At 40.3% G+C, this 20,634-nt stretch overlaps 1 protein-coding gene, 1 non-coding gene and 1 pseudogene across 3 annotated transcripts in view; 2 read left to right on the plus strand and 1 right to left on the minus strand.

Moving 5' to 3' along the window:
• Positions 1–20,634, minus strand: part of LOC102967570 (zinc finger protein 420-like) — a 62,949-nt gene that overhangs the window by 13,714 nt on the left and 28,601 nt on the right. The window contains exons 2-4 of one of the 2 annotated variants that reach the window (XM_042968958.1): positions 7,174–7,241; positions 5,744–5,870; positions 5,367–5,465 (exon numbers count right to left, since the gene is read on the minus strand). In XM_042968958.1, coding sequence (XP_042824892.1) covers positions 5,367–5,465; positions 5,744–5,870; positions 7,174–7,182 — 235 coding nt within the window. In that variant the 5' untranslated portion in view covers positions 7,183–7,241. The remainder of the gene's footprint in view (positions 1–5,366; positions 5,466–5,743; positions 5,871–7,173; positions 7,242–20,634) is intronic. The other variant, XM_015544102.2, reaches the window with a different exon arrangement.
• On the plus strand, positions 991–1,515 carry LOC107181048 (annotated as a pseudogene).
• LOC122234451 lies at positions 12,683–12,789 on the plus strand. The gene has a single exon (XR_006212239.1). It is a non-coding gene; the product is annotated as a U6 spliceosomal RNA (small nuclear RNA).

Here is a 20,634-nt window from a genome sequence, read left to right on the forward strand (position 1 = left end):
TAGGGTGTTTCTGGAGTGATGGCAATGTTCTATTTCTTGTCATGGGTGGTTGTTAATCAAACTGTACATATGTTTTATGTACTTTCCCATATATTTCACTATAAAAATAGGTTTTTTAAAGTTTATTTATTTATTTTGAGAGAGAGAGAGAGAGAGAGAGAGAGAGCGTGCGTGCACATGCATGCAAGCAGGGAAGGGACAGAGAGAGGGGGAGAGAGAAAATCCCAAGCAGGGCTCTATCTTATGAACTGTGGTATCATGACCTGAGCCCAAATCAAGAGTTGGATGCTTAACCAACTGAACCACTCAGGCACCCTTAAAAATAGATTTTAAAAAATCATATGGCTGATAGTTTTACTTGTTCTAAATGTTAGCAATATTCCCTAAATAAAAATTCTATAAGTAAGAACACTGGATTCCCCTAATGCTCCCTGTGAGGGTCCAGGGCAAATTTGGAACCTGATGCTTATATTCTTCTCCTTTCAACTAAAACAGTTTGAGTTGGCCCAGTGTGGTAGAACAATAAGTGAAGGGATGCTAATCCATACAAAGAATTAGACTAAGAGATAACAAAACTATTAAATGAATCTGGCACCAATTAGAGATCAAAGGGATTATTCTATGTCTAAAGTATGAAATGTGTTATAATTTAATTTTTTTAAATTTTTTTAATGTTTACTTATTTTTGAGACAGAGAGAGACAGAGCATGAACGGGGAGGGTCAGAGAGAGAGGAAGACACAGAATCTGAAACAGGCTCCAGGCTCTGAGCTGTCAGCACAGAGCCCAATGCAGGGCTTGAACTCACGAACCTCGAGATCATGACCTGAGCCGAAGTCGGACGCTTAACCAACTGAGCCACCCAGGTGCCCCACAATCTAATTTTTTAAAATAAGCCATTTCTGGTTCACATGGCCTGGGGGTCGGACTGCAGGTCTCCTTGCAGTGGCGGCATCTCCAGAGCAGAGTAGGAACTGCGTCAGCTGGAGTCATGGCAGGACAAGTGTTTAGAAAGTTTCTTCCCCTTTTGACGGAGTTTTAGTTGAAAAGAGTTGCAGCCAAAACTGTAATCAAAGGTGGTATTATGCTTCCAGAAAAATCTCAAGGAAAAGTTTTGCAAGCAACAGTAGTAGCTGTTGGATCAGGCTCTAAAGAAAGGGTGGAGAGATTCAACCAGTCAGTGTGAAAGTTGGAGATAAAGTTCTTCTCCCAGAATATGAAGCACCAAAGTAGTTCTAGATGACAAGGATTATTTCTTATTTAGAGATGGTGACATTCTTGGAAAGTATGTGAACTGAAATAAATCATTATTGAAATGGCATAAAGTGAAGGCACCCATTCCAGTGAAGCTGTGAAATCTTTCATCATGTAAATAATTTTCATGTCTCTTTTTTATAATAAACTAATGGTGTCCAAAAATAAATAAAATAAGCAATTTCTGGGGCATGCTATAAAACTGTCCATGGAGGAAGAGAAAAGGCACTCAGCAATGGCTATAACTGTAGCTGAAGAGGCAAGGGAGAATGGGAGGTAAGGAAGTATAGGTAATTCATGGCCATCAAGGAGAGCAGAGTAAAGGAATGGAAAATGTAACATCAAGCACAATTTTTTAAAAATATGGAAGACATTACACTATGTGGGTTGAAGTGGTAGTATTAGAATAAGTCAGTTGAAAAGTTTAAAAATAGCTGTCAGAGAGAGTGAATGTTTGAAACAGATTTTGGGCTGGTAATTACAAGGTTTATGTATCAGGGTGTGAATAAATGAAGGAATTTGGAAGAGAAAGATAATTTGAAATGAGATTAAGGAATTGAGAATTAAGATGTATTATTATAAGGATGCTGAGATCACCAACAATGGTGACAGGTGTAGTGGAGGAGAGAAAGTTAGTGGGCAAAGTGTTTTGATCTTTAGTCTACTCAAGGAGAGGAAATTGGTAAATAATAGAACAAGAATACCTGGTAGGTGGTTCAGTCTTTAAAGTGCTTTAAAGGAGCTGGGGGCTTTGATAATGGAAAATAATGGACTGTGAGGGAAGACAAAACAAGAACAAAGACAAAGCAAGTGCTTTAAGGGAAAGCTGTATATTCATGGCATGGCTAAAGTGTTCATTTGAAGACAAAAGGTGAAAGGAATATTAAAACACGCTGAGGATAATATGGGATATTTCTTATAAAGTTTCAAACAGTAAGGTGGAAAAGATTTGGGTGTTAAGAAAAGAGTGGGGAATGAAATCCAATTGGGAGACATATAGATCTGGATGAGATAAGAGTTCAGCTGATGATTGATGCCCTGGAAAGACTGGACTTCTGGACCTGAGTGAAGTAACTGAAGATGTAAGACAAATTGGAATTGGTCCTAAATAACCTCTTAGGAGAAGGTGGATAATTTTGCTAATGGAAATTGGTTTCTATGAAGACAGTTCTAGTGGTAAGAAAAATATTGCCATGTTAGTATAGGAAGTGATCTTGTTTCCCTTAAATTCTGCTGGAGGCCTGTATGGAGGGGATAATTTTCTTAAGAGCACATGAGATTTTTTTTTTAATATGAAATTTATTGTCAAATTGGTTTCCATACAACACCCAGAAGAGCACATGAAATTTTGAAGGTTCACTTAAGTCAGAGGCACATAGAGCTCTGCAGATCTCCTTTACAGACAACAATGTATGGTGTTGCAGCCAAAGAGTTATGATCTTACTAGGATTACTATATTATAGAATTATAGCTTGGAAATTACCGTAAGAAAATCTGAAAGATCATTACTGAGAATGAGGTCAGGAAAGAATTCTCAGGATATAATGATATATAGGTTGAACCTAAAGAAGCATAGGAGTTAGGTGAGCAGAGTGAGTGATGTAAAGAGGTAGAGCACAGACACTAGATACATAGATACTAGATGTATCTGAGATAATGAATGAAGGCTACTGTGGCTGGAGTCTAATGAGAAAGGGGACAGGTAGCTAAGGAAGGGTTGTAAAACCTTTCAGGAGCTAGACTAGGTAGGGCTTTCTAGTTTTGATTTTATCGTTATGTGATCTGATTTATATTTTTTAAAAACATTACTCTCTTGTGTCAAAACCATTTAGAAGGGTAGTGCAATACCCCAAATTAGAGACACTATAGGTTTAAAGTGTTGCTAGTGGATATTGTGAGAGCACACAGAATCAAGAGATATTTAGTTAGAAGAAATCTTCAGGAAAAACTTGACTGTATGGTAGTCACAACATAGAGTAGCCCCTAGAATGTTTTCTAGCCTTCTGACAGGAGCTATTCACAAACTTCTACTTTGAAATCTTCTGTCTGCACTTCAAAATGCAGCAATGTAGTTTTTTCATTTCTCCTAATTTTCCTTCCATAAAAATGATCTCTTATTGAGAACTTAGTATAATGTAATTGTATTCAGTATTCCAAATCTTCTCAACAATCTTATCAGTCTGGTAAAGTAATGTGCTTAAGACAAAAGCTGGCATTAAAACCATGGTCTAAGTGATTCCAGTTCTTCCAATCATTCCCTATACTAAATTCCCTCCCATTTCCCTTCTCTTCCCTTCTATCTGAACCAATCTACAGCTTTCTTTTCCCTCATTACCAAATCCAGTGATCAATTCTGAGTCCTCAACTTACTCATGTTCCCTGATATGAAAGATGCTGCCCTTTCGTAAATACCTTTTTCCACTTGGCTTCTGAGATACCACATTTTCTTTATTTTCCTATTAGCTCACTAGCTATTCCTTCTCAGTCTCCTTTGCAGAATCTTCCCCTTCTTTCTAACTAAAATACATAGTGGATTAGGGTTTTTCTCTTTTTTAACTGTTATATAACTTCATAAATTATTTCTTCTAAGTTTTAAATTCTATTTATATGTATATTATTTCTTTCCAGGTCATTTCTTGATTTCTTCCGATTTCTAATAGATATCCCTAAAGTATCATGAACAAAACAGAACTCTTGAATACCTGTCTTTCCTAACAAAGAAAAAGATATTCAGTTGCTCAGGCATAAATCAAAGAAGTTATTCTGGATTTCTCTTTCATCATATACCACTTCCAATTAATTAGCAAGAGGTACTACCTTTAAAATCTGATCAGAATCTGGGGTGCCTGGGTGGCCCAGTCGGTTAAGCGTCCGACTTTGGCTCAGGTCATGATGTTGCAGTTCTTGGGTTCAAGCCCCATGTCAGCTCTGTACTCACAGCTCAAAGCCTGGAGCCTCCTTCCGATTCTGTGTCTCCCTCTTTCTCTGCCCCTCTCAGCTAATTCGCTCTTTCTCTCTCTCTCTCTCTCAAAAATGAATGAACATTAAAGAAAAATTTTTTAAAAATCTGATCTGAATCTGACTCTTTCATGTCACCTTTACTTATAAGCTACTGCCCTCATCTAAACCACCATAATTTCTAATGTGGACTAAAAATGGCTTTCCAACTGGTCTTCCTGCTTCACTCTTGCTCCCATTTTATTTCCTATACAGTATCCAGAGTAGTCTTTGAAAATAACAAGTTCAGTCACATAACTCCCCTGCTCGAAATAATTCTTATCGTACTTTCAACATAATCCCAATTCTCCATCATGGCATACAAGTCCCTGCATGACCCAGCCCCACCTCCTCTCTCAGCTCATTTTCAATGTTTATGCTCCCTCACTCATCCCAGCCACACCTGTTTATCTGCTGATCCTTAAAAGCATCAAACTCATTCCTACCTCAGTTCCTTTGCAATTGCTAGTCTCTCTGCCTTACACACTCTTCTCTCAGAATTTGCACGACTTACTCCAGCACTTTAGTCATTTCTCTCCTCAAATGTCAGCATCTCAGAGGGCCATCCCTGACCACCCTCTATAAAACACCTCCTCCCATTACACCATTATTCTCCTCTGCTTTTTGTTTTACTTCATAACACTTATCACTCCTTCCTTCTACATTCTTATTTGTAACTATCTCTTCTGCTAGGAAAGAACAGATCTTTCCTAGGGATGGGGATAGGGAGTTTTTCTTGTTCACTCAAAACTTAGACCATAGAGGGTATTTTAAAAAAATATTTGTTAGATAAAGGCTCATACAGGTTTCACTGGATCAAAAATACAGGTAAAATTGTTATCACAGGAGAAGAAGGAAGGCTTTTCCCTGTTTGAAAATATAGGTGAATATGAAAGAAAAGCAAGGAAGTGGTAATTCGGGTAAAAAAAGGGGTTTCCTTTGGTAACTGATGCTAAAACAGTTTTACCTTCCAGCGTTCAAGCTTTTACTCCACATGCCTTGGTTTGATCTTTGAGGAGAACTGTTCAGCTAATATCTCAAAGTTGCAGCCAATGAATTAAGCGATTTGACTGTTCTCCACAATGGCCTCCCCTTGTTTGACCATCTCTTACTCACCTGAACTCTGACTTCTTGTCACATCCTGTACAACCTTCCAGGGCTCTTTCCCTTGTTTCAATAAGGAAAGTACATCTGTCTTAGAAATGGAAAATCCTGCTTATAAGAATGGAAATAGATATGGTTATACTCTGCTCATCCAAAATAAAATTGAACCCTTGTTCATAAAGGAAGAACGTCTGAAGAATACAGAAAGATTCACAGGAAGATTATCTGAAGAATAGAGATGATTAAGGTACTCAATGGAGCTGCCCATTTTAAAGTCTATAAGCAATAAATTACTTAGTTGGGAACAGGGATCTGAAATTCATCTAGGTACTTAAGACATTTCCTGAATATCACAAAGATTGAAGTTGAATTATTGGGACCAAACTTACCCAGTGAGACCAGATTGTTATAGTTTTCCAACATCACATCTCTGTACAAATCCTTCTGTTCCAAGTCCAGGCATTCCCACTCCTCCTGAGAGAAGTCTATGGCCACATCCTTGAACAACACCAACCTCTGAAACGACAAGTCCAAGTGTTAATGGCAAAATAAAGAAAGTTTTTTTAGAAGTAATTGAGAGGAACACACACACACACACACACACACACACAAGTAATGAGAGGAAGAGAAAATCAGTGTGGGTAAGTAATAGAAAGGAAGTGAGTGTGAAATACAGAGTATTTAAACAATTCTGAACATTCCTATTACTTACTCTTATTCATAGCCTCTTGGGAATAGCAATGGGAATGAACAAAACCCAGGTAAGTACAGTTTTCTGATTAAATAGAATAATGTATGCTAGCACATAACACATGCAAATCCTTAAATAAACTCAAAGTTCCTTCCTCCCCTTTCCCTTTAAAGAATGAAAACAGAAAGAAAAGAAGAGAGGGAAAAAGGGCTGGAAGGAGAGGAGGAGGAAGACAAAAGAAAAAATAAACCTGATGGGCACATTCCAAAATGTCTTTTAAAATGTTTACCTTAGAAAATAAGATTTATATATAATTTCAGAATTTCTTTCTAAGTCAAGTTTCAGAATAATTTCGTAATAATATTCTTTCTTCCTAGCCCTGGAAAATCCTTTCATAGATAACATTTTTAGACTATGTAATATTCCATATTAAGATTGTCATCATTTTCATATTTTGCAGTAGTTTGCACTCTTCCTCTAACGATCTTCACAGCTCTGTTTCTGAAATTCTCAATCATTTAATCATCTGGCTGATCATATTTACCACTTATCATTGCTCACTGTACACTTCTGCTTATTATGAGCAACAGAAAGCTAATGAAAGATGAGCTACACTCACACAGATGTGGCCCTTGGCTTCTACATACTATTTAATTCAAAATGGACCCTGTCAATGGTATTAATCACTGAAGTATTCCCTTACACAATTCTCTCTCTGTCCTCAATCCTACATTTGATCACATTACCAATCTTAAAATCACAGATTAGAACTCACCACATTCTGAGACTAACACCAGTTTCCGTCTTAATCAGAAGAACATTCAGGTCAATGAGAAAGACCAAATTTTTCATGTGTAGTACCATCTCATCAAACCACATCCTGACTGGAGAGGTTCTATGCTTTCCTCAAATACATTTCCTGATTTGCAAATGTATCCCTAAAATATTGTTAGAGAAGTGGGGGGCAATTGAGAAACACCTGGGACCCATTCTCATCATTCACTAGAAGGGGAGTGAGCAGGAGACCACTCAGTAAAGCAGAAAGTCTGGAGATAAGGATACTGAATATTCATATCCCAAAAAACAGTGATTGTTTGATATAAAGGGGAAGAAGAAACATGAACTCACACAAGGCATGGCTTAGAATTTCAATTTATGAGTCCTCCTCTGGCTTCTTCTCATGGAGAAGTGCAGTCCTGAGAAGACAGGGGAGGGGAAAGGAAACCATGAAAAGAGGCCTACTTCTAAATGACTAAGTGAAGTATTTCTTCCCCTTTTCATGGCACCTGGTCCCTTCCACACCCCAATTTATATACTGAGAAGATCTTCAGAAGTTTTTTTGTTTTTTTATAAATATGAAATTTATTGTCAAATTGGTTTCCATGCAACACCCAGTGCTCATCCCAACAGGTGCCCTCCTCAATACCCATCACCCACCCTCCCCTGCATCCCACTCCCCATCAACCCTCAGTTTGTTCTCAGTTTTTAAGAGTCTATTATGTTTTGGCTCCCTCCTTCTCTAACCTCTTTTTTTTTTTTTTCTTCCCCTCCCCCATGGTCTTCTGTTAAGTTTCTCAGGATCCACATAAGAGTGAAAACATATGGTATCTGTCTTTCTCCGTATGACTTATTTCACTTAGCCTAACACTCTCCAGTTCCATCCACGTTGCTACAAGAGGCCATATTTCATTCTTTCTCATTGCCACGTAGTATTCCATTGTGTATCTAAACCACAATTCTTTATCCATTCATCAGTTGATGGACATTTAGGCTCTTTCCATAAAAAGATCTTCAGAAGTTTAAACAATCTCATCCCTTCCCTAATTCCAGATAACAGAAATGTAGAAGAATTAATTTATGCTAAGGCAGTATCCAATCCCCATGATGTTGTTAGGGTTCTCTGACCTGGCCTGAATGGCTCATCTTTTACAGCCTAGGGAACCCTGATGCAAATTTATCTAAGTAGTACCCACCTGAAGGACACTGATGGGGCCCTCAGGCCTGGAAATGGTGATCTTTGTAGGCCAATTCCTTGAAAAAACACTTTCCACGACTAAGATCTGCCTCTTCCCCCCAGGTCTCAACACACTAAATACATCAGGTGCTTCCCTGGCGCATTCTCACATTCATGTGCAAGAAGCATTCTGAATCCAAAGCATAGGTTTCATCCAGGCCACAGAAAGTGACATTACCCTCACCCAGTAACCAAGGAACAAATCCAAAGCATTCTCTAGCAGAAAACAACAGCCTGTTGCATGGAATCATGGCCTTAGCTGAACTCAGGAATTCTGGAGGCAGCAGCTCTCTGTTATCCTGCCTAACATCATCCTGTCTCCTAATGTCAGACTAAAGATGGTTTGAAAAAGTACCTGTACAACAAATAATTTCATCAAGCGCAAAGTATGTGCTCAATGCCTTATACACATTAACACTTAATTGATCAGCAAACAGGTCTGTGAATTTAACCACCACTACAACCATTCTCCACCCCTATTAGGTCTAACATCTTTCTTGTATTAGTTTCTTTTTCTAACAGCTTTATTGATATATAATTCACATTTCATAAACTCATCCCTTTTTTAAAAATTTTTATTTGTTTTGAGAGAGAGCAAGTGGGAAAGGGGCAGAGAGAAGGAGAGAGAGATTGCCAAGCAGGCTCTGCTCTGACAGCATGCTCGAACCCACTAACTGTGAGATCATGACCTGAGTTGAAATCAAGAGTTGGACACTTAACTGAATGAGCCATCCAGGTGCCCCATAAATTCATCTTTTTAAAAATATAAGCTATAGGTTTTTATTATATTCACAGAGGTGTGCAATCATTACCACTATCTGATTTTAGAGCATTTCATTATCCAAAAACAAAACCCATATGCATTAGCAATTACTTCCATTCTCATTTCCCCAGACCCTGACAACAACTAATCTATTCTGTCTATAAAATTGCCTATTCTAGATAGACATTTTGTATAAATTAAATTATATAATATGTGGTCTATTCTGGCTGGCTTCTTTCATATTATACATAGTATAATGTTTCAAGGTTCATTTATGTTTAGCATGGATGGATACTTCATACCTGTATATTGCCAAACATTCCGTTGTATGGATACATCTTTTTTCCCCATTCATTAGTTGATGGACATTGCATTGTTTTCACTTTTGTTACTATAAATAATGCTATTAAGAACATTCAGGCACATGTTTCTGTGTGGAACACATTTCATTTCTCTTAGATATATACACTTAGGAGTGGATTTGCTGGGTCATATTGTAACTGGTAACTCTATGTTTAACATCTTCAGGAACTGCTAAACTCTGTTCCAAAACAACTGCATCATCTTTCGATTCTGACAAAAATATGTCAAGGTTCCAATTTTTCCACATCATCACCACCATTTGAGGTTATAGCCATTCTTATGAATTTGAAACAGTATGTCATTTTGATTTTGATGTGCATTTCCCGAATGATAATGAACACCTTTATGTGTATATTGACCATTTCTATTCCTTCTTCAGAAAAATATGTATTCAAATTCTATGCTCATTTAAAAAATCTGATTGTCTTTTTATTGTTGCTCTGTAATAATTTCTCATATATTTTAAGATACAATGTTTTAATGAACATATAATGTGCACATTTTGGGCACCTTTTGTGGGCTATATTTTCACTTATTTCATGGTGTCTTTTGAAGATCAAAAGTTTTTAACTTTGATTAAGTCCAATTTATGTTATTTTTTCTCCTTTGGTTGTTTGTGCTTTTGGTGTCACATGAAAGAAACCATTGTCTAACCTAAGCAACAGAGATCTCCTTTGTTTTCTTCTAAGAGTTTTAAGGTTTTAGCTTGTTTTCTTTTTAAGCTTTTATTTAAATTCCAGTTAGGTAACACACAGGGTAGTATCAGTTTCAGATACAGAATTCAGTCATTCATAACTTATATACAACAGCCGGTGTGCATCACAACAAGTGCCCAAAACACCCATCACCCATTTACCCATCCCCCAATCTACCACCCCTATAGTAACCCTCAGTTTGTTCTCTATTGTTAACAGTCTGTTTTCTGATTAGCCTTTTTTCTTTTATACCCTATGTTCATCTGTTTTCTTAAAGTCCACATATAAGTCAAATCATATGGCATTTGTCTTTCTCAGACTTACTTCGCTTAGTATGATACATTCTAGCTGCATCCATGTTGTTGCAAAAGGAAACATCCCATTCTTTTTTATGGCCGAGTAATATTCCATTGTATACATACACCACTTCTTTATCCATTCATCAGTGAATAGACATTTGGGCTCTTTCCATAATTTGGTTAACGTTGATAATGCTGCTATAAACATTAGGATGCATGCATCCCTTCGAATCAGTATTTTTCTATACTTTGAGTAAATATCTAGTAGTGTACTGCTGGATGATGGTAGGGTAGTTCTATTTTTAACTTTTTGAGGAACCTCTACACTGTTTTCCAGAGTGTCTGCCCCAGTTTGCATTCTCACCAACGAGAGTTCCCCTTTCTCTGCAACCTCGCCAACACCTGTTGTTTCCTGTGTTGTTGACTTTAGCCATTATGACAGATGTGAGGTGATATCTCATTATACTTCAGGTTTGTATTTCCTTAATGATCAATGATGTTGAGCACCTTTACACGTGTCTGCTAGCCATTTGTATCTCTTTGGAAAAACGTCTATTCATGTCTTCTGCCCATTTCTTAACAGGATTTTTTTTTGGGGGGGGGGTGTTGAGTTTGATAAGTTCTTTATGGATTTTGGATACTAAACCCTTATCAAATACGTCATTTATAAGTATCATCTCCCATTCCTAAGCTTGCCTTTCAATTTTGTTAATTGTTTCCTTCACTGTGTAGAAGCTTCTTATTTTGATGAAGTCCCGATAGTTTGTTTCCCTTGCCTCAGGAGACATATCTAAGGAAGAAGTTGCCATGGCCAACATCAAAGAGGTTACTGCCTGTATTCTCCTCCAGGATTTTGATGCTTTCCTGTTCCACATTTATGTCTTCCATCCACTTGAATTTATTTTTGTGTATGGTATAAAAAGTGGTCTGGTTTCATTCTTCTGCATGTTGGCATCCAGTTTTTCCAAAACCATTTGGTGAAGAGACTTTTTTCCATTGGATATTCTTTCTTGCTTTGTTAAAGGTTAATTGACCATATAGTTGTGGGTTCATTTCTGGTTTTTCTACTCTGTTCCATTGATCTATGTGTCTGTTTTTGTGCCAATATCACACTGTCTTGATCACTACAGCTTAGTGATAGGGTTTTCTTAGTTTATTTATTTAAGACAGAGTGAGCAACAGAGTGAGCAACAAAGAGAGCGCACATGAGCATGAGTAGGGGAGAGGCAGACAGAGAGAGAGAGAGAAAGAGGGAGAGGAGAATCCCAAGCAGGCTCCACACTGTCAGTGCAGAGCCTGATGCAGGGCTTGAACTCACATTCAAGAGTCAGATGCTTAATTGACTGAGCCACCCAGGCACCCCTGTAATATAATTTGAAGTCTTGAGTTGTGATGCCTCCAGCTTTGCTTTTCTTTTTCAAGATTGCTTTGGCTATTTGGGATCTTTTGTGGTTCCACACAAATTTTAGGATTGTTTGTTCTAGCTCTGTGAAAAATGCTGGTGATATTTTAATAGGGATTGCATTAAAGGTGTAGATTGCTTTGGATATTATGGTGATTTTAACAATATTTGTTCTTCCAATACATGAATACGGCATGTTTTTCCATTTCTTTGCATCATCTTCAATTTCTTTCATCAGTGTTCTATAGTTTTCAGAGTATAGACCATTTACTTCGTTTAGGTTTATTCCTAGGTATCTTATGGGTTTTGGTCCAATTATAAATTGGATCAATTTAATGATATCTCTCTCTGCTACTTCATTATTGGTATGAAAATGCAACAGATTTCTGTACATTGATTTTGTATCCTGCAACTTTGCTGAACTCGTATAACAGTTCTAGCAATTTTTTGTGTGTGGAATCTTTTGGGTGTTCTACATAGAGTATCATGTCATCTGCAAATAGGGAAAGTTTTACTTCTTCCTTGCTGATATGGATGCCTTTTATTTCCTTTTGTTGTCTGATTTCTGGGGTTAGGACTTCCAGTACTATGTTAAATAACAGTAGTGAGAGTGGACATCCCTACCTTGTTCATGACCATAGAGGAAAAGCTCTCAGTTTTTCCCCATTGAGGATGAGGACTCTGTGTCCCACACATAGTGTAAACCCCTGAAACCTGGGTTAAATTACTGAAAATTACTAGTAAAACAGGGCAGTTTTATCCTTGACACTGTCAAGAAACCACAGTTAGGGGTTCCAGTCCAAGATGGCAAGGTAGGAAGAAGACCCTGAACTCATCCCTTCCACAGAATACACCCAATTACACCTATCATAGAGCAATTCCTCCTGAAGAAGACCTGAGAAACAACTAAACAGATTCTGTACAACAAAATACAGAGAGAACAGCACAAGAGAATAAGATAGATAGAGACATGGTGACAAAGGGAACCCCCACCCCTGATGCTGTGAACTGCAGTGGGAAGGGATAACACTGAAGGGCCAGTGAACAGATTCATCTGACCTTGCGCACAGGATAATCCAACTGCAGTTTAAGAGAAATGCTGTACTTGTTTTGGCAGCACATATACTAAAATTGGAATGATATAGAGAAGATTCAAATGGCCCCCACACAAGGATGATGTGAAGTTTCTATATTTTTAGTCTTGTTTCCTCTACTAAATTTACTGCAGTGGGAAACAAGAGCTACATCAATAAATGCCATCTGGTCACTGTGAAAAAAAAATAATAAAAAATAAAAGAGTAATGGGGCACCTGGGTGGCTCAGTCGGTTGAGCGTCCAATTTCGGCTCAGGTCGTGATCTTGCGGCTTGTGAGTTCAAGCCCCACGTTGGGCTCTGTGCTGGAAGTTCAGAGCCTGGAGCCTGCTTTGGATTCTGTGTCTCCCTCTCTCTGCCCCTCCCCTGCTTACACTCCGTCTCTCTCTCTCAAAAATAAATAAAAACATAGAAATAAAAGAGTAACTACTTTATAAAAGCAAGCCCCAGAACACCAACAAATGGTAGAAAATCTTCTGGAACTCTCTCTGAGTCAAAGGAACTGGAAAGCAATAGGGTTTACACTCCCCTATCCACCTTGAAAAACTGGAGGAGGGTCCAGACACCAGAGCCAGCCTCCTTCAGTGAGCCCTGGGTGCCCTAGTCCACACCAGCCCCAGTTGTACTGGGGCACAGGGGGGAAAAAGCCTGGTTTAAAAGAACTAGCAAATAAAAAGTCCAGCCTTAAAATTCTGCCAAAAGGCAAGGATGCTGCTGGAACTGTCCCCACGTGGGAGGAGCTAATGGACAGTCTAAGTGCCCTACCTGCCTGCCACCTCAGTAAGCCCTAGGTCCCTAGCCCACACCGGCCCCAGCCATTCCACCAAGGTGGCCACAGAGTAATGCACACTAGGACACCAGTTAGTGCTCCCTACAGCTCCAGCCTTCATGCCAAGGTGACACAGCAGGCCCACACCACTTTTGCCTCAGATGGCTTACCTACAGCATCCCCAGGGCAGAGAGCTCTGGAAACTCCTACCTGAGTTCGCTTTAGATTCAGCCAACCTGCCAGGGTGCCCCCTGCATAGTGTACCCTGGGAACTCCTGGCCCATGTCTGCATTGGTTCCCACCACTGTGCCAGGGCAAACCCTGTGCTGCATACAGTGAGACACCCTAGCTTGCACCTAATTCAGGTTCAGTTATCCTGCCAGGTTGTCCTTAGTATGGAGAACCCTGGGACACTCCAACTTGTGGCCACATCAGCTTCAACTGTTCTACCAGGACACATTTTGCATGGAAAGCCCAAAGACCCCATTGGGCTATGACTTGCCTTAACTCCAGCTACCCCTCTGGGGCACAGTCTGTACAGAGTCCTGGAACACCCTGGTTTACACCCACATCAGCTTCAGCTATCCTGCCAGTATACCCTCTGCACAGAGCCCAGGGACCTCCCAGCCCACACACTGTCTCAGCTCCAGCTGCCCCACCAGGGCACCCCCAGCCCAGAGCACACTGGGATTTACTAGCCTGAACCCATTTCAGTTTTAGTTGACCTGCCAGGACGCCCTCAGTGCTTAGAACCCTGAGAACATCTGGGCTGCACCCACTTTAGCCTTAACTGTCCTGCCAGGGTGCCCTCAGTTCTTAGAACCCCGAGACCCACCCCCACCCAGCCTGTACCCACTTCAGCTTTAGCTACTCTGCCAGAATGCCTGCTGCACAGAAAGCCCCAGGACCTTCCAGCCTGCACTCTGCCTCAGTTCTAGCCACCCTGCCAGGACACCCTCCCCACAGAGAGCCTTGTGACACCCCAGCTTGCACCCACGTTAGCCTTAACTGTCCTGCCTGGACAAGAGCTGTGTGGAGCATCCGGGGACCACACTGATCTGCACCCACTTCAGCCTTAGCTGTTCAGCCAGAATGCTCACTGCATGGAGGGGACTCCCAAGCCCATGCAAGCCACAATTCCAGCCAGCCAGCAAAAGTCACCAAACACACACAATCTATAAAGGGGACAACCATACACAAGACCATTCCTTCAAGTTTAAGTAGCTGTTCTGCCTAATCCATAGAAACAAACACAGAAAGTCAAGCAACATGGGGAGATAGATGAATATGCTCCAAAAGAAAGAACAAAACAAAACCTCATACAAGGAACTAAATGAATTGGAGATAAGCAATATGCCTGAAAAAGAATTTAAAGTAATGATCAAAAAGATGCTCACCCGGCTGGAGAGAAGAGTGGAAGAACTCGGTGAGATCTTCAATAAAAAGACAGGAAATATAAATAAGAACTAATCAGAGTTGAAGAATAGAATAAGTGAAATGAAAAACACACTAGAGGGAATCAACAGATTGGCAGATGCAGAAGAATCTATCAGCAATCTGGAAGACAGGCTAACAGAAAGCACTCAACTGAACAGCAAAAAAAGAATGGGGGAAAAATGAGGAAGTTTAAGGAATCTCTTGGATAACATCAAGCAAACAAACGTTCACATTATAGGAGTCCCAGAAGAAGAGAGAAAGCTTATTTGAAGAAATAATAACTGAAAACTTCCCTAACACAAGGAAGGAAACAGACATCTAGGTTCAAGAACCAAAAAGAGAACCAAAAAAGATGAACCCAAGGAGCTCCACACCATGACACATAATGAAAATGTCAAAGGTTAAAGATAAAGAGATAATTTTTTAAATGTTTATTTACTTTTATTTTTGAGAGAGAGAGACAGAACGTGCATATGCATGTGTGCAAGCAAGGGTGAGGCAGAGAGAGAGGGAGACAGAGAATCTGAAGCAGATTCCAGGCTCCGAGGTGTCAGCACAGAGCCTGACACAGGGCTCAAACTCACAAACCGTGAGATGACTTGAGCCAAAGTCGGATCTTAACCGACTAAGCCACCGAGACACCTGATAAAGAGAATTTTAAAAGCAGCAAGAATGGGCGCCTGGATAGCTCAGTCAGTTAAGCGTCTGACTTCCACTCAGGTCATGATCTCGTGGTCTGTGAGTTCAAGCCCTGCATTGGGCTCTGAACTGATAGCTCAGACCATGGAGCCTGCTTCGGATTCTCCCTGTCTCTCTGCCCCTCCCCCACTCATACACTGTCTCTCAAAAATGAATAAATGTTAAAAAAAAATTAAAAAGCATCAAGAGAAGCTGAAAGTTATGAACAAGGGAAACCCAATAAACCTATCAGCTGATTTTTCAGCAGAAACTCTGCAGGCCAGAAGGGAATAGCAGCATATATTCAAAGTGCTGAAAGGAAAAAAGGAACAACCAAAAATACTCTGCCTGGCAAAGTGATCATTCAGATTTGAAAGAGAGGTAAAGAGTTTCCCTGATATGGGGTGCCTGGGTAGCTCAGCTGGTTAAGCCTTTGACTCTTGATTTTGGCTCCATTCATGGTCACACAGTTCATGAGGTCAAGCCCCCAGTGGGGCTTTGACAGACAACACACAGGGCCTGGCTACGACTCTCTCTCTCTGCCCTTCCCCTGCTCATGTGCATGTTCTCCCTCTCGCTCTCAAAATAAATAAAGAAAGAAAAAGGAAAAAAAAGTTTCCCTGACAAACAAAAGTTAAAGTGTAAGGGTTAAATTGTAGTGTAGGGCTAACGCTTAGCTTGAAAAATAACAGCTTTGTTCTGACACTGAAGGTCAAAAGATAACAGCCTTGTTTTTACTCTTGTAAATCACGCTTCATACTCTTGTGAATCAGGCTTTACCAATGAAGGAAACAAAAGCTCAAAGAAAAGAGCATCAAAGACAAGGTCAAGGAGATCCACTGGTTGCGACTTAGCAGCAGAAAGTCTAAAATAATTACCTCATTCCATAACTGTTTCTGACTCATCTGGCAACTGTTTCTAACTCATCTGGGAACTGTTTCTCTGTTCTGTTCCCAGATAATGATAATACGATGTGATCGGCTTTAAAAATTCTGTACCCGGGCTGTTTGGGGCCGCACTCTTATCAAGAGCATTGGTCCCATTCGGTCGGCCTTGCCTCTCATTGTAATAAACTTTGTTGTGACTATCTCTGGTGCCCGTAGCATTCTGTTTCAGGAGTCGTGTGGATGCAACAAAAGCACTTCAGCATTTAACTAGCCTTGCAAGAAATGTTAAAGAGACTTTATTAAGTGGAAAAGAAACCATCATAATTAGATGCAAGAAAATTATGAATAAAAGAGATAAAAAATGACAGCATATACATAAAACCTGGAGGGAGGAGTAAAACGAAAACTAGTTTGTTTTTTTTCTTAGAATGTGTTAGAACTTGATAGGCTGGAAGATACTGACGTAGGAGGACGCTGGGCTCACCGCATCCTGCTGATCACTTAGATTCCACCCACACCTGCCTAAATAACCCAGAAAACCACCAGAAGACTAGCAGAATGGATTCTCCGGAGCCAAGCGTAGACGAGAGGCCCACGGAAGAGGGTAGGAAGGATGGAGAGGAGGTGCGCACTACACGGGCTAGCGGAGGGAGCCAGGGCTGAGAGGCAGCCCGCTGGAAAAGCAAAGCCCCCAAGTCTGGCTTGCAAAAGCTGAGGGGCCTGACGGAGTGTGTTCTGACAGCAAGCGGGACTTAACATCTGGAAGGTTATAAGTTAACAGCTCTGCTCAGAGAGTGGCAGGGATGGAGGGCAACGGGAGGGAGAGTTGTTGAGCCCCAGAAACAGAGCTCAGCTTCGCGGGGAACAAAGATGCTCGCCAGCGCCATCTCCCTCGCCCATCCCCCAGCCAAAATCCCAAAGGGAACCAGTTGCCGTCAGGGAACTTGCTTGCACCGCGCAAACACCCAACGCTGTGCTTCTGCGGATCGATCCCTCCAGTGGCGGGTCTGACTCCCTCCCGGTGCCGCAGGGCCCCTCCCGAAGCAGATCACCGAAGGATAAGCGAGCTGAGCCTGCCCCTCCCGCCCCTGTACACCTTGCTGATCCACCCCAGCTAATACGCCAGATCCCCAGCACCACAAGCCTGGCAGTGTACAAGTAGCCCAGATGGGTTACGCCACCCCACAACGAATCCTGCCTGTAGGAGAGGGGAAGAGAAGGTACACACCAGTCTGACTGCGGCCCCAGCAGTGGGCTGGGGGCAGACATCAGGTCTGACTGCGGCCTCACCCACCAACGCAAGTTATTCAAGACAGCACAGGGGAAGTGCCCTGCAGTTCCACACCACTCCAGGGACTATCCAAAATGACGAAATGGAAGAATTCCCCTCAAAAGAATCTCCAGGAAATAGTGACAGCTAACGAACTGATCAAAAACAATTTAAACAATATAACAGAAAGTGCATTTAGAATAATAGTCATAAAATTAATTGCTGGGCTTGAAAACAGTATAGAGGACATCAGAGAATCTATTGCTACAGAGATCAAGGGACTAAGGAACAGCCAGGAGGAGCTAAAAAATGCTATCAATGAGCTGCAAAATAAAATGGAGACGACCACAGCTCGGATTGAAGAGGCAGAGGAGAGAATAGGTGAACTAGAAGATAAAATTATGGAAAAAGAAGAAGCTGAGAAAAAGATAAAAAAAATCCAGGAGTATGAGGGGGAAATTAGAGAACTAAGTGATACAGTAAAGAGAAATAATCTACGCATAATTGGTATTCCAGAGGAGGAAGAGAGAGGGAAAGGTGCTGAAGGTGTACTTGAAGAAATAATAACTGAGAACGTCCCTGAACTGGGGAAGGAAAAAGGCATTGAAATCCAAGAGGCACAGAGAACTCCCTTCAGACGTAACTTGAATCGATCTTCTGCACGACATATCATAGTGAAACTGGCAAAATACAAGGATAAAGAGAAAATTCTGAAAGCAGCTAGGGATAAACATGCTCTAACATATAAAGGGAGACCGATAAGACTCATGACCGATCTCTCTACTGAAACTTGGCAGGCCAGAAAGGAATGGCAGGAAATCTTCAATGTGATGAACAGAAAAAATATGCAGCTGAGAATCCTTTATCCAGCAAGTCTGTCATTTAGAATAGAAGGAGAGATAAAGGTCTTCCCAAACAAAAACTGAAGGAATTCGTCACCACTAAACCAGCCCTACAAGAGATCCTAAGGGGGATCCTGTGAAACAAAGTACCAGAGACATTGCTACAAGCATGAAACCTACAGACATCACAATGACTCTAACCCCATATCTTTCTATAATAACACTGAACATAAATGGACTAAATGAGCCAACCAAAGACATACGGTATCAGAATGGATTAAAAAAAAACAAGACCCATCTATTTGCTGTCTACAAGAGACTCATTTTAGACCTGAGGACACCTTCAGATTGAAAGTGAGGGGATGGAGAACTATTTACCATGCTCCTGGAACTCAAAAGAAAGCTGGAGTAGCCATACTTATATCAGACAAACTAGACTTTAAACTAAAGGCTATAACAAGAGATGGAGAAGGCCATTATATAATAATTACAGGGTTTATCCATCAGGAAGAGCTAACAATTATAAATGTCTATGCGCCAAATACCGGAGCCCCCAGATATATGAAACAATTACTCACATACATAAGCAACCTTATTGATAAGAATGTGGTAATTGCAGGGGACTTTAATACCCCACTCACAGCGATGGATAGATCATCGAGACACATGGTCAATAAAGAAACAAGGGCCCTGAATGATACATTGGATCAGATGGACTTGACAGATATATTTAGAACTCTGCATCCCAAAGCAACAGAATATACTTTCTTCTTGAGTGCACATGGAACATTCTCCAAGATAGATCACATGCTGGGTCACAAAACAGCCCTTCATAAGTATACAAGAATTGAGATCATACTATGCATACTTTCAGACCACAATGCTGTGAAGCTTGAAATCAACCATAGGAAAAAGTCTGGAAAACCTCCAAAAGCATGGAGGTTAAAGAACACCCTGCCAAAGAATGAATGGGTCAACCAGGCAATTAGAGAAGAAATTTAAAAATATATGGAAACAAACAAAAATGAAAATACAACAATGCAAACGCTTTGGGATGCAGCAAAGGCAGTCCTGAGAGGAAAATACATTGCAGTCCAGGCCTATCTCAAGAAACAAGAAAAATCCCAAATACAAAATCTAACAGCACATCTAAAGGAAATAGACGCAGAACAGCAAAGACACCCTAAACCCAGCAGAAGAAGAGAAATAATAAAGATCAGAGCAGAAATAAACAATATAGAATCTCAAAAAACTATAGAGCAGATCAATGAAACCAAGAGTTGGTTTTTTGAAAAAATAAACAAAATTGATAAACCTCTAGCTAGGCTTCTCAAAAAGAAAAGGGAGATGACCCAAATGGATAAAATCATGAATGAAAATGGAATTATTACGACCAATCCCTCAGAAATACAAGCAATTATCAGGGAATACTATGAAAAATTATATGCCAACAAACTGGACAACCTGGAAGAAATGGACAAATTCCTAAATACCTAGACACTTCCAAAACTCAATCAGGAGGAAATAGAAAGCTTGAACAGACCCATAACCAGCAAAGAAATTGACTCAGTTATCAAAAATCTCCCAACAAATAAGAGTCCAGGACCAGATGGCTTCCCAGGGGAGTTCTACCAGACGTTTAAAGCAGACATAATACCTATCCTTCTCAAGCTATTTGAAAAAATAGAAAGGGAAGGAAAACTTCCAGACTCATTCTATGAAGCCAGTATTACTTTGATTCCTAAACCAGACAGAGACCCAGTAAAAAAAGAGAACTACAGGCCAATATCCCTGATGAATATGGATGCAAACATTCTCAATAAGATACCGGCAAATCGAATTCAACAGCATAGAAAAAGAATTACTCACCATGATCAACTGGGATTCATTCCTGGGATGCAGGGCTGGTTCAACATTCGCAAATCAATCAACGTGATACATCACATTAATAAAAGAAAAGATAAGAACCACATGATCCTGTCAAGTGATGCAGAAAAAGCATTTGACAAAATTCAGCAAGGTTTCTTAATAAAAACCCTCGAGAAAGTCGGGACAGAAGGAACATACTTAAATATCA

Source organism: Panthera tigris, chromosome E2 (genome assembly GCF_018350195.1).
Source record: "Panthera tigris isolate Pti1 chromosome E2, P.tigris_Pti1_mat1.1, whole genome shotgun sequence".
Classification (NCBI taxonomy): Eukaryota; Metazoa; Chordata; class Mammalia; order Carnivora; family Felidae; genus Panthera; species Panthera tigris.